This window comes from Arachis ipaensis, chromosome B09, assembly GCF_000816755.2.
Source record: "Arachis ipaensis cultivar K30076 chromosome B09, Araip1.1, whole genome shotgun sequence".
NCBI classification, from domain to species: Eukaryota; Viridiplantae; Streptophyta; class Magnoliopsida; order Fabales; family Fabaceae; genus Arachis; species Arachis ipaensis.
Genome location: NC_029793.2, coordinates 140,446,309 through 140,459,588, shown reverse-complemented (window position 1 = coordinate 140,459,588; position 13,280 = coordinate 140,446,309). Strand labels below are relative to the sequence as shown.

Genomic DNA, 13,280 nt, shown 5'->3' with positions numbered 1-13,280 from the left:
ACATTTATGTCATTCTGTTGAATTCAGCCGTTTGCACTGGACGGAAAAGGATGAGCTGGCAGAGGTGGCACTGAGGTGGCCGTAATAGAGACCAAGTGGCATGGAGCATTTCGTAACAAGACATATAAGTCCCTGGAGACAAAAACGACACCGTTTTTGTAACCTCCTCCAATCCTGTTTCGAATTTCTCTGCCTTTTCTTCTTCCTTCGTCCTTTTTTCCTTCCATTCTTCTTCCTTGGCCCCTGCCTCCATCACCGCTGCACAGCGGCGCCTCCGTCAGCCACCATCAACGCCAGCGACTTTCTCCTTCCTCTCTTTTCGCGTCTTCTTCCCTTTCTCACTTCCTTACTCCCATTAGGCTCTCTTTCTCTTCTCACCCTCCTTCCACCCACCGTTCGTCTGCGACAACCTTCTCGGCGACCCACTGCCGCCGCGCCACTGCCTCTCTACCGGCGCACCACCGTCGCTACTAGGGCCCAACCATCATTTCCTCTCTCTCTCTCTCTCATTATCACCCCTTTGCTTCCCAGGTCTTCTTTCTCTTTGTTTAATTCACTCTGTTATTGCAATTAGTTAATTAATATTGTTTAGTTAGTTTTGTTTAGCTAATTTCAATTTGGTTAGATTAGTTAGTTACATTAGGTTGTTAGAGAATCTGGCGTGGATAGTGGATTAGGTCTTGCTTGCTTAATGCTGCTGTCTGTACAATCACTGTTTGTAGTTCATTATATTTAGTTTGTTCAATTGTTCTTGAGTTGTTAGGATTAGGGTTGGTTAATGAAAATTGTTGAGACTGATGTTTTACACTGCTGCTGTGTAAATTCTCATTGCCTGTTTTGGTTAACAATGAACTCTTATGTGCTCATTTTGCTGTCTGATGCCACATCTCTATTTTAAAATGAGTTAATTCCTTTGATTCAATGATGCACTTTTGTTAGGTTTCATGTACCTTACTTTTGATATAATTGTTGAACTCGATGAGAATTGCTGCTTGAATCTGGTGCTTTTGTTCTCTGTGTTGTATTTCAAGCCATTGTGTTGTACTTATGTTGATTGTGCTACTTGGTTTTCACTATGCTTGATTATGGTTCATGTTACTTGTTTTTGTTCTTGCTTAGTGATGCTGAGTTCTTAATGCATATTGAACTTCAATTTTGATTCAGTGAGACTTGATTATTTGATCTACACTTTCTACCTATAATTGACTGTTAAATTTATTGTTTGTTTGACTTTGGAAAATGTATTATGTACTATTGAGATGCTACCGAATTTCAGAAAAGTTTTGTTTGCTACATTGGGAAGGGGATGTTGTGATGTTGCTAACTGTCATACTAAATATTTCAACTACACATATGACCCTTACAGCTTGACTTGGTCCACTCCCTTCACCTGTTGCAATTTTCCTATAATTTGAGAATTCTTCTGTATGTTATGTTTACACAATTTGAGTAGATTAGGGTTTAATTGAACACAGTTGATAAAAATAATTAAGCCTTATTCCAGTGGATTAGGCAGCATTCTATTAAAATAGAACATAGTTGAATGGCACAAAAGTTTGTGCTGGACGTTTTGTCCTTTGGTCAACATAGTTGAATGCAATCCTTAAAGAGAAAGATTTTAAACAGGCCATTTCTTTTAAGAATGAAATAGTTTCATCTACTTCCAAATCCCTCTCCTTATACAATGCTTCTCTGTTGAAAGAACCCCTTAACCTTTTCATGACAACCACCAAATTTATAGACAAATATCATTGTATTTTCATGCAATTTCAACCAGATCGTGGCTTCCCTCCACATGTTAAGCTCACTCCTCATGCTTTATGCCTACACAAAGAAGAAATGGATATCCACAAATGTCTCATTAACCGTGTAGACATTGTTCATAGGATTGCAAGGCTTCTGATGCTTGCTGGTATGAGAAAATTGCCACTTTATGTAATTGAGAAGCTAAAATGGAATCTGGGTCTTCCTCATGATTATGTGAAGACTCTTTTGGCCGATTACCCTGATTATTTTGATGTTTGTAGCATCGAAGATCCATTATCTGGAAAGGTTGTCCTGATTAGGAAGCATCCATTAATTGGTATGAGATTGAGGATCGCTCACAAGGCCAACAGTTACTCAAAAGAGAGGAAGGAGGAGGTCGCCGACGTTGATGGTGGCTGACGGAGGCGCGGCTGTGCGGCGGTAATGGAGGCAGGGCCGAGGAAGAAGAATGGAAGGGAAAAAAAAACGAAGGAAGAAGAAAAGGACAGAGAATTTTGAAAGATTGGGGGAGGTTACAAAAACGGGGTCGTTTTTGTCTCCAGGAACTTATATGTCTTGTTTCGAAATGCTCCCTGCCACGTGGCCTCCATAACGGCCAGGTCAGCGCCACCTCTGCCAGGTCAGACTTTTCCGTCCCGTCCAAATGTCTGAATTCGACGGAAGGATTGAAATGTCCACGTTTTTCGAGGGTGAAGGACTTGAATGTATTTTTCATTCCTTGAGGACGAAAATGTCTGCAAAAAAAAAAAGGTCAGGGACGAAAATGTCCTTTACTCTTAAAAAATTAATGAAACGAGAAAGTGCTAATTTAATTACATTAAATCAACATAGCGAAATTCATGTATGATGTAAATTATAAAATCAATAATAATCAATTCTTCATTTTTCACTTTACCAACTTTTTTGTTTTAGAAATTTTTTTTTTTGCTTTTGTTTTTTTTTTTTAAAAAAAAAACTCATGCATGATCACATATAAGAGCACAATATTCATTTTTTACTTTACCAATTTTTTTGTTTTAGAAATTTTTTTTTTTGCTTTTGTTTTTTTTTTTTAAAAAAAAAACTCATGCATGATCACATATAAGAGCACAATATTAATAATGATAATTGCAAAAATAAACTAATTAAATTTGGAGGAAAAAAACTCATAATATATTATTATCAGGTGCAAAAAATCGTAAAAAATTAAAAAAAGTGTAGTTTATTCCTACCTTCTAAATTTAGATGGCCAACAGTTCTATCAATGGTGGCAATAATTGAATGACAACCTATCGCAGTTCTATACAATGCTCTGTTGAAAGAGGTGATAGAGGGAGGCGTTGTTAAACCTATTATAGTCCACCTCTAGAGCTAGCACTGAGAAATCCCTAAATTTCTCGCTTTCTTTTTCATTTCTTCTCTATAGTAATGTTAAATATTTGTTCACTTCTCTTTTGTCGCTTTTTATTGTTTATGTTGCAGACTTACAGTTGAGGTGGTGTTTTTTAATACAACAACAACAAAGTCTTGTCCTATTAGGTGGGGCCGGTTATATAAATAAAATGATGTCATTATACTTTGTCATGTATCATGTCTACAAAGAGATTGTTTACATGTAGATCTCGTTTGACCACCTCATGGAAGGTCTTCTTAGGTCTTCCTCTGCCTTTCACCCCTTATCTATCTTCCATCTCATCCACCCTCCTAACTGGGTGTTCTATCGGTCTTCTTCTCACATGTCCAAACCACCTGAGACGTGATTCAACCATCTTTTCCACAATAGGTGCTACTCCAACTCTCTTCCTTATATCTTTGTTCCTTATTTTATTCAATCACGTATGACCATTCATCTATGTCAACATTTTCATCTCTGCCACACTCATCTTATTATGTTCGTGCTCCCTTTTGGTCGCCCAACACTCCGTACCATAAAGCATAGCCGGTCTTATAGCGGTACGATAAAATTTACTTTTAAGTTTCAAATGTACTTTTTTGTCGCATATAAAACCAGATGCACTCCGCCATTTTGACCAATCTGTTTGAATCATATGATTTACATCCTACTCAATCTCTCCATTATCCTATATGATGCACCCAAAATAGTGTTTTTTAATAATGTAAAAGTTTTGTATTCTTTTTGTATGAATATTATAAATTTGAGGGTTTGATTTGTAGTTTTTCTTTTTTTAAATTTATAAATCTGAGTATTAGATTTATATTTAAATGTTAAAAAAAATTTTAAACATGCAAATTGCACCCTTCGATTTATTTTACATAGAAAAATTATATTTTCACCTATAAATCTATTTTTTTTTCTTGACCACAAATTGAATCTTAAATTTTGTATCCTAAATAAATTTAAGTCTCTAATTTGTGAATTTTAATTTAAAAAAAAAATCATCTCTATATCTATAAAGAACACACTATTTTTTCATAATTAGACATACATATATTTTGAGTCTTCGTAACTAAAAAAATTAGCCTTTTTTGTTGAATATTAAAAAATTCACTTTTTTTATTACTCTTATCCTGATTTTAGATTTTTTATTTTAATAAATAAAATAAATATATTAATTACTGAATTAAATAATTTCAAAAGTTTTTACCGAAATCTGTCATCTTGCCTTATCTCGTTTACAATGTGAACGAGATGATATTACACGTATCTCGTTTACAGTATAAACGAGATAAGGCACGTAAACATCACACGTGTATATCTCGTTCACACTGTAAAACAGATACATGTAATGTCATCTCGTTCACAGTGTAAACGAGATATGGACAACGTCATTTCGTGTACAGTGTAAACGAGATACGTGTAAACAATTTTCCAGCAACTATAAAAGGATGTCTAATCTTTGGGATTCTCCACATTCATTTCATACCTTCTTCTGTTCTGTTTTTCTCACAAAAAGAAGGCAACAATTGCCAGTAATAGCGTATACATAGTTGTTTGTGTTTACCCTAATTGTCGTATGAGAAATGGCGACAATGAGGTGATATTTGAGTGTGAGAATCCGATTTTGTTGCGGACTCAGCGTGTGAGTTCGTTGTCCGAGTTGAGGAGTTTGATATTGAGAAATCTTGGGGGCACTGAAATGAGGGAGGTCGGAAGGGTGGGCTATAGGTTGCTAGCACAGTTGGGTAACGGAGTGTTCCGGTTTCGACTATTTCAGCTTGTAGGAGACGAGCATGTGTGATTGATGTTCGACATCCATGGGAGAATCATGTCGGAGCAAGTGATGGAGCTTTCTGTCGAGGTTGGTGATGTTGATGGCGGTAGTTCTGTTCACTCGACCTACGTACAGGATGACCGACCTCTCGCACCACCACCCATTCATGTCGCCATTCCAGTGGAGGATATGGAGGTGGGTGAGGAAGACTCTAATGAGGAGTACATTGCCAATAGTGGTGATAGTGATTCTTCCATGGGGGGTGACAATGAGGAGTTTGTACTGGAGACGCCCGCTCAAGCAACTGTGCGCTATATTTTGCCTCCCCACCCACCCAATTCTAGCGCTATCCGATGTACCAAGTCACTATCATACGTTGGATATGGACGCCATGCACGAGAGAACTCCATTTTCGAGCATGGGGGAGGAGGATTACAACCTAGATGGTGGGATAGAGTTTCGGGTTGGCCACAGATTCAAATGCCGAGATGCAGTGATGCAGGGTGTGAAGAACTACAGTATTCATCGGAGTGCAGAGTGCCAGATGATCGAATCCGACAGACTGAAGTACCATGTGCAATGCCGTCAAGCTGCAAATGGTTGTCCATGGAGTCTCCGTATTACTCTTCGATAGATCCTCGGATACTGGTGAGTTTAAGATTCATTGAAGCGTACTTAGTAGTTCATGGTTTCCAGACATTACATATTTTCGATGCATGCCACGTAAACATTGCTATTTTATTTCGTCGGGGAGGTCCAGAGGGTTGGAGGAGTTCATAGTTGTTTAGCACACACCATGTCTCAGGACCATCGACAGTTGGATAACAGTCTCATCTGCAAGGTCATCTTGCCGTTGATACAGTCGAACCCCTCCGTCAGCATTCCTGTCCTGCAAGGTGCCGTCCAACAAAGCTATCACTTCAAACCCTCCTACAGAAAGGTGTGGATGGCGAAGCAGAAGACAATTGCTCAGATCTACGGGGATTGTGAGGAGTCATACAACAAAGTGCCGAAACTACTTCAGGCGCTGCAGAGTTGCTTCCCTGGGACTATTTGTGAGCTACGGGTCGCACCATACTACGATGGGCACCGACTGGTACGCGATTGTAGCATGTTCGATAAAATATTTTGGGCTTTTCCATCCTGTGTCGAGGCTTTCAAGCATTGCAAACTATTTGTGTCCGTTGATGGCACGCATCTTTATGGCAGATACTGTGGGGTGTTGCTTATAGCGGTGGCACAAGATAGCAACAACAATATCCTACCTATTGCTTTTGCCATTGTAGAGTCTGAGAGTACTGAGTCGTGATCCTTCTTCCTAACTAATCTAAGACGCCATGTCACCCGCAGGAAGGTATGCTGGTTATCTCCGACAGGTCGCAGACCATCAAGGCTGCAATCAGTGCCGATGATTAGGGGTGTGCATGGGCCGGGTAAATCCGGGTTTGATGTGACCCAGACCCGGCCCGAAATATATATCGGGCTTATTTATTAGACTCGAACCCACCCTAAACCCGATGAAACCTATGCACTTTTGGGCCACGATTATACCAGATAAAAACCGGGCCATTAACATTACATTACCTTGATACCTTCTTATAAGCTAGCATGTGAAAATATCCAAATTTTCAAGACTCCAACGATTATTTGACATGGTAAAATTCACTTAGAAAAATATAACAAGAACCAACTCTTCTCTAAAATTAAAGCATAACCATAATCAATACTAATATTGTCTAATAACACCAAATATTTAAATCAATATAAATAACACAATATTATGCATTAGTCTAAAATTTTATGCATTTTAAACATAAAACATTAACTTATAGTCTTATAATAACTAATAACACAAAATATTAAGGTTTACAATACTTAAATTTCACATAAGAATAACCATCATCCATCACTAATAACACAAAATATTAATTGTGTATGATGACCAGGCCACTGGGCCGACTTCGGGTGGCCCAAGCCATAGCCCGGATCCGACCCGAAATAATGACCTAGTCTATTTTTGAGACCCTTACCCGGCCTTAGACCCAGTAAAATCACACCAAAATAGCTCCTAAAGTGTTCGGGGCCGGGCTGAGTCTTCAGGTTGGGCTGGGCCATGCATACCCCTACCGATGATAGTGGTTGGCATCCTCCGAAGGCGTTTCATGCTTACTGTATCAGACACATGGCCGCTAACTTCATGACTCGTTTTAAGTCGGCCAAGGGTAAGAGATATCTTATAAACGCTGCTTACAGTCCAAGCAAGACTGGGTATGAGTGGTACATTGATGCTTTGAGAGGAGTTTTTCCAGCGATGACGGACTGGACTGGTCATTTCAACAAAGAGATACGGCTCTAACACATGTGAATTAAAAGAGAGTTCTAAAATTCTAAGAGTGACCTATAGCATACTAACTATAGAAGCTATATTCTACTTCTTCACTACTACCCTAACCATCGCTACATACACACATTTATCTATATAGAATTTTTTAAAACACAATAACTTAAAACTAACTACAAAGTCGCCTGCCTAGCGTAATGCGAAGTGTTGTTCAACCTGTTAATGTCTCTGTCGTTACTAGTTGCGCGCGCCATCGTCGTAAGTATCGATTATATGCTCAGAAAAGGGTAAAATGAAAGAGAATCATATCCAAGCTATATCTCGTTTATACTGTGAACGAGATGACATTACACGTATCTCATTTACAGTATAAACGAGATATACACGTGTTTCGTTTATGTGCCTTATATTGTTTACACTGTAAACGAGATACGTGTAATGTCATTTCGTTTACAATGTAAATGAGATAAGGTAAGGTGATGAATTTTGTAAAAAATTTTGAAATTACTTAATTTGGTAATTAATACATTTATTTTATTTATTAAAATAAAAAGTCCTCCTAACTTTGGAAACTCTATATATTTTTTTTTGGTAAAATAAAATTTATTATCTTTGGAAAAAAAAGAAAGAAAAGAAAACACATGTATAATATCTATGTTTATATTAAGAAACATTAGAAGTTAATGTCACATATGATAAGAAAAAATTAACAGTTATAAAATTTAATGAACACTTAATGTGACATTTGTTTGGCAGATAACTTAAACGTAATATTTTAAATAGAGTGCATCATAACTTGGCAATTGGCATTTGTGGACTAATTTTTTTCAAACGAAAATGAGACAAGTGATATATATTAATAATATAATTTTTGGTATTTTTTAAAAGGAAAAGTATATGGAACCAAAATGTGATAAGCCAAAAAGTAAACAAAATTGTTTAATTAAAATCACTTTTTGAATAATATGTTTGAAAATTGCTCCTGAGATTATGGAGCACAAACCAAAATCCGATTTTTCATGGAACCCAAACACATTTTGGCTGATATGCTTTTGGTTCCCTAGTTGTTCTCTTTTTAAAATTATAGAAAAAATTTAAGATTAAAGAATATGATTTATGTATCTAATTTTTTTTTATTTTTCTAAAATAGAAATCAAATTCTATACCTTAAATTAAATGATGTGATATTTAAAATTAATATTTCAGTCATTCATAATTCTAAAAAATATTATTCTCAACCCTATATCAAAAATAAAAAATGGCATTTGTGACTTAAATTTTTTTTGAATAATATCAAAGTGTTAGGTCGTTTAGTTATGAACTTTCTACTCTTTTAATTCACAAAGTAAAAAATACTCAATTTATAATATTTTTATTTTTAATTTGTAAAAGCCACTTAAAGTAACTGAAGCATGTGATAAAGTCTCACAACTCACAAGTGACAAAGTTTTCTAATCGATAATTGAGGTTTATGGCATTTGTTAATGGGAAAATTTATCTAATTTTAAGGTGGGAATTAATAATATAAAATAGCCGTTAATGTTTGAAATTTGAGAGGGCCAGCAAAAATGGCAGGAGGTGTTATTAAGAGGAAGAAACGGTGGCATTTGTTGAGGAACACAGTTCCAAAAAGAAAACGGACCCCACCTTTTCAGCTTTTCTGACCTCTCTTGACTTGACGAATGTTACACTCAACTCGATTCAACTCAACTCCAACCAAGCGTCTTCCATTTCCACATTCGCATTTCTATTTCCGCAACCGAATCCACCAGCTATACTAATTGCTCAACAACACACATGCTTAGTTTGCTTTGCTTCCCTTTGCAAACACTCACATTCACATTCACACACTCTCTCTATTTCTTCATCTGCTAGCTAGGGCACACTTCTCTCATTTGCATTGTAACTGTGAGCTCAGATTAAGTTTTTAACTTACATGCAACCGGTTCTGTGAAGTAGATCCGCGAAACAATGTCGTCGAGGGTGGGGCCGTCGGAACCGTCGGGGGCGTCGCAGCGGCGGATCACGCGGACGCAAACCGCCGGGAACCTCGGAGAGGCCATATTTGACAGCGAGGTGGTGCCTTCCTCCCTTGTTGAGATTGCACCCATTCTTCGTGTTGCCAATGAGGTTGAGAAGACTCATCCTAGAGTCGCCTATCTCTGTAAGAACATTCTGTTTTTCTCGCTTATTCATTCACTGTCATAGCTAGATTAGTGCAACTCATTGTGTTTATGCTTAGCTGAAGTTCTTTGCTTGCTTCCTGGTGTTGGCTTTGTGCATTTCCTTCGTAGATAGAATATTGCATTTGTGCATGCATTTAATTTCTTTGAAGGCTGTAATTATTTATCCTTGTATGAATGTATTTCTTCTTGCTCTTGTAGGCCGGTTTTATGCCTTTGAGAAAGCTCATAGGTTGGACCCAACTTCAAGTGGTCGTGGTGTTCGGCAATTCAAAACTGCCCTTCTCCAGCGTCTAGAAAGAGTAAGCTATTAATGCTGCTTTTCCAGTATTTCTTCATGGTAATTTTATGTATCTTTCTATCGATTTGTTTCATTTGTTTTTGGGGTTAGGAAAATGATCCAACATTGAAAGGAAGGGTAAAGAAAAGCGATGCTCGTGAGATGCAGAGTTTTTATCAGCACTACTACAAGAAATATATCCAAGCTTTACAGAATGCTGCTGATAAAGCTGACCGGTGAGTTATCTAGATCATTTGTAATATGACACAATCTCAGTTATTTTGCAATTAACAGTGAGTTTGTCTTCTTACTTTCAGTGCACAACTAACCAAGGCATATCAGACTGCTAATGTCCTTTTTGAGGTTTTGAAGGCTGTTAACATGACACAGTCTGTAGAAGTTGATCGTGAGGTTATCTTTCTATAGCTCCAGAAATGTGATTTTCCTATTGATGATATGTGGAATTTTGTCCAAATTTAAATAAGTTGATAGTCTACGTTGCTTGTAATTTGTTTTGTTGTCACCAGTCTTGAGTGCCTATGATTTGTTTGCCACTGACATTTAATAGATTTTGGAGACTCAAGATAAAGTTGCTGAAAAAACAGAGATATTAGTTCCTTACAATATTCTTCCTCTTGATCCTGATAGTGCAAATCAGGCAGTAATGAGATTTCCTGAGGTATGATTGTAGTTTAATTACTTAATATCTATGAAATTATTTTATCCAAAACAAATGTATGAATTTTTAGCCACATCATATAATTTCCATCAAATTGTAGTAAAAGTCCATATTTGGCTCTATTCATAGATCCAAGCTGCTGTATCCGCTCTTCGAAACACAAGAGGTCTTGCCTGGCCTAAGGACTACAAGAAAAAAAAGGATGAAGACATTCTAGATTGGCTTGGGGTAATGTTTGGCTTTCAGGTAAAGTAAAATCTGGAATTGTAACATTTCTATGATTCGAATCTATGTTATTTTAGCATGACATGGCCGCTTCATGACTAGCATACCCTATCGAGCTTGTTTTCACCTCCTGTACTAAATGCAGAAGCACAATGTAGCAAATCAGAGAGAACATTTGATCTTATTGCTTGCAAATGTGCACATAAGGCAATTTCCTAAACCTGATCAACAACCAAAGGTATTCTTTTGATTGGATAAATGATACAGTTTTTGTTTTTGTGTAAAAAAGCATGCACTGGAATTATTCCTTGATGCTATAGGTGTGTTTCTTGCTGCAAATCATTATTAAGGAATTGAAACTTGTTTACTGTATGCATGTACCTGCAATTAATTTACTGGCAATCTATACGTGGAAGCCATACAGTTAATAACAACTATTTTATTTTGCATCAATTGGTGTTTAATCTGATTTTGACTTGGACATATTATTTGATTAGTTGGATGAGCGTGCTCTAACAGAAGTCATGAAGAAACTTTTCAAGAATTACAAAAGGTGGTGCAAGTATTTGGGTCGGAAAAGTAGCCTTTGGTATGTGTTTCTATTTTCATTGTGTCGAATGATTATGCAACTGTTCTTTTTCTAACTAGGAGTTCTTTGTTTGGCTACAAATGGGTATAATCACACATTATTCATTTTAAACTTGTTTTCACAATGATGCTAAATCCATATGTCAGCTTCTGAATCTCACACAAACATTTGTGGATGCATATTGCAGGTTACCAACCATACAGCAAGAAGTGCAGCAGCGTAAACTACTGTACATGGGCCTTTATCTTCTAATATGGGGTGAAGCTGCCAACCTAAGATTCATGCCAGAATGCCTGTGCTATATCTATCACCATGTAAGCTTTGTAATTAGAACAAACTATTGTTTAATATTATAGAATGAAACTGCAACAGGTAATGAATATCCATTACCAAACTTACTAATTAATGAATTTTCACGAGTGCACATGTATAAGCTTGTGTTTTCGAGTGGGTTTTTTCCTTTTAAGCTATTAGGAATGTATATTTCAACGGTTTTAGTATCTGTGTTCAACCTTATTTAATTGTGTAAAGGCTTTTTTAACTACCTTTTAGTCCTCTTTTGCTTCCATATTATACATTCTCAGTTCAATATTTTGATACCAACATAAACTCTAGGTTAGGTTTTCTTACCTGATAACCCTCATATTTTATCTTGTGCCGAAATAATTAACTATGAAGATTATGAAGGTTTGGAGGAACTTTTGTAGTTCCTACCATTCGGTCATTATAGTTTATGATACAGTATTGGAGATCAACTCTCTCAAAAGTTCAAGTTGTTAGGAAGAAGAACAAGCGTTTAACACTACATCTCTAACTGATGCATTAACGCCCTGTGTTTTGGCATTTAAGGAGAATCAACCACATATTGACATGTTCTGTGCTTTTGCGGGATACTTTTTGTGGTCTCTTGTAGATGGCTTTTGAATTGTATGGTATGCTTTCTGGTAATGTTAGTCCAATGACGGGAGAGAATATCAAGCCAGCTTATGGAGGTGAAGAGGAGGCTTTCTTGGGGAAAGTTGTAACTCCTATCTATAATGTGATTGCAAAGGTGCTTTCCGCCCTTTATTATTGTCTTCTTTTCCCTCCTTGTTTTATGTTTGTCATCATGCACAACCAGTGTGTAATTTGTACCATTGATAATGCCTCATAAATAATTATAACTGTGTCGCTAACAGGAAGCTGAAAGGAGTAAAAAGGGGAGGTCAAAGCATTCACAATGGAGGAACTATGATGATTTAAATGAATATTTCTGGTACAGCTGATGGTTCTCTCTTTCTGTCAATATATCCTCTTCTGTTTGCTGCCTATTACAGTATTGCTGATGCCTTTCTGGGCTATCAATTCTTAATGACAATTGTAGGTCAGCTGATTGTTTCCGGCTTGGTTGGCCAATGCGTGCTGATGCTGATTTCTTTTCGCTGCCAGTTGAGCGTCAAGATTTTGACAAATCTAATGTAAGTGCTGATCATGAATTTATTGTCTTTGATTTTTCTCACTATCTTCACAATTATAAAACATTTACTTGCTCCCAGTATGGGTTCATGGGGCATCCAGCGAATCTTATATGCTCTGCTGCGTATAGTTGGTGTCATTTTTGTTGGGTAGAAGAGTTGGATATCTGAAATTTATGCTTGGTGTCATTTTTCTTCATAGTTCTTTTGTATAGATGACTCTATCTTTCTTCGAATCTAGCTTTTTGGGTGAAAGCCACTTGCTTGTGTGATACTTTGAGTTTGTCTTTATAATTGCAATGCATTTAGGGTATATATGGAACATTTGAAACAAGACTAAGTTGAGACAAATTTAAGCGTTTAAGAGCTCATTTGATGTTTCGGATTTAAGACCAAATACATGAATCTTTTTTGCTTTTTCGGGAGACAATTATGATATGTACTGTTTGATTAAAAAAATAGACTTAATGTTTGGAAGATGGGAAGAAACTCATTTGTACTGTTGTACTTGATTATGACATTGACTACTAAGTTATGTAAACTGTCAAATGGATTTACTGTTGTACTTGATTATGACGTTGGCTACTAAGTGATGGAAACTGTCTGATGG

General features: G+C 36.8%; 2 protein-coding genes across 2 annotated transcripts in view; both read left to right on the top strand.

Moving 5' to 3' along the window:
* Positions 945–2,221, top strand: LOC107616259. The gene is made up of 2 exons (XM_016318239.2): positions 945–1,001; positions 1,591–2,221. The coding sequence occupies exons 1-2, from the start codon at positions 945–947 to the stop codon at positions 2,164–2,166; spliced, it is 633 nt and encodes a 210-aa protein (XP_016173725.1). The 3' UTR covers positions 2,167–2,221.
* Positions 8,906–13,280, top strand: part of LOC107617936 (callose synthase 3) — a 14,723-nt gene continuing 10,348 nt past the window's right edge. The window contains exons 1-12 of the mRNA XM_016319830.2: positions 8,906–9,424; positions 9,645–9,745; positions 9,835–9,959; positions 10,041–10,134; positions 10,292–10,402; positions 10,532–10,648; positions 10,773–10,865; positions 11,125–11,216; positions 11,404–11,530; positions 12,130–12,267; positions 12,395–12,471; positions 12,580–12,673. Coding sequence (XP_016175316.1) covers positions 9,232–9,424; positions 9,645–9,745; positions 9,835–9,959; positions 10,041–10,134; positions 10,292–10,402; positions 10,532–10,648; positions 10,773–10,865; positions 11,125–11,216; positions 11,404–11,530; positions 12,130–12,267; positions 12,395–12,471; positions 12,580–12,673 — 1,362 coding nt within the window. The 5' untranslated portion in view covers positions 8,906–9,231. The remainder of the gene's footprint in view (positions 9,425–9,644; positions 9,746–9,834; positions 9,960–10,040; positions 10,135–10,291; positions 10,403–10,531; positions 10,649–10,772; positions 10,866–11,124; positions 11,217–11,403; positions 11,531–12,129; positions 12,268–12,394; positions 12,472–12,579; positions 12,674–13,280) is intronic.

Coding starts and splice junctions, on each gene's coding strand:
- LOC107616259 (XM_016318239.2), top strand. CDS start 945: ATGTACCTTACTTTTGATATAATTGTTGAACTCGATGAGAATTGCTGC. Junction 1,002..1,590: donor AGAATTGCTGCTTGAATCTG/GTGCTTTTGTTC, acceptor TGGTCAACATAG/TTGAATGCAATCCTTAAAGA.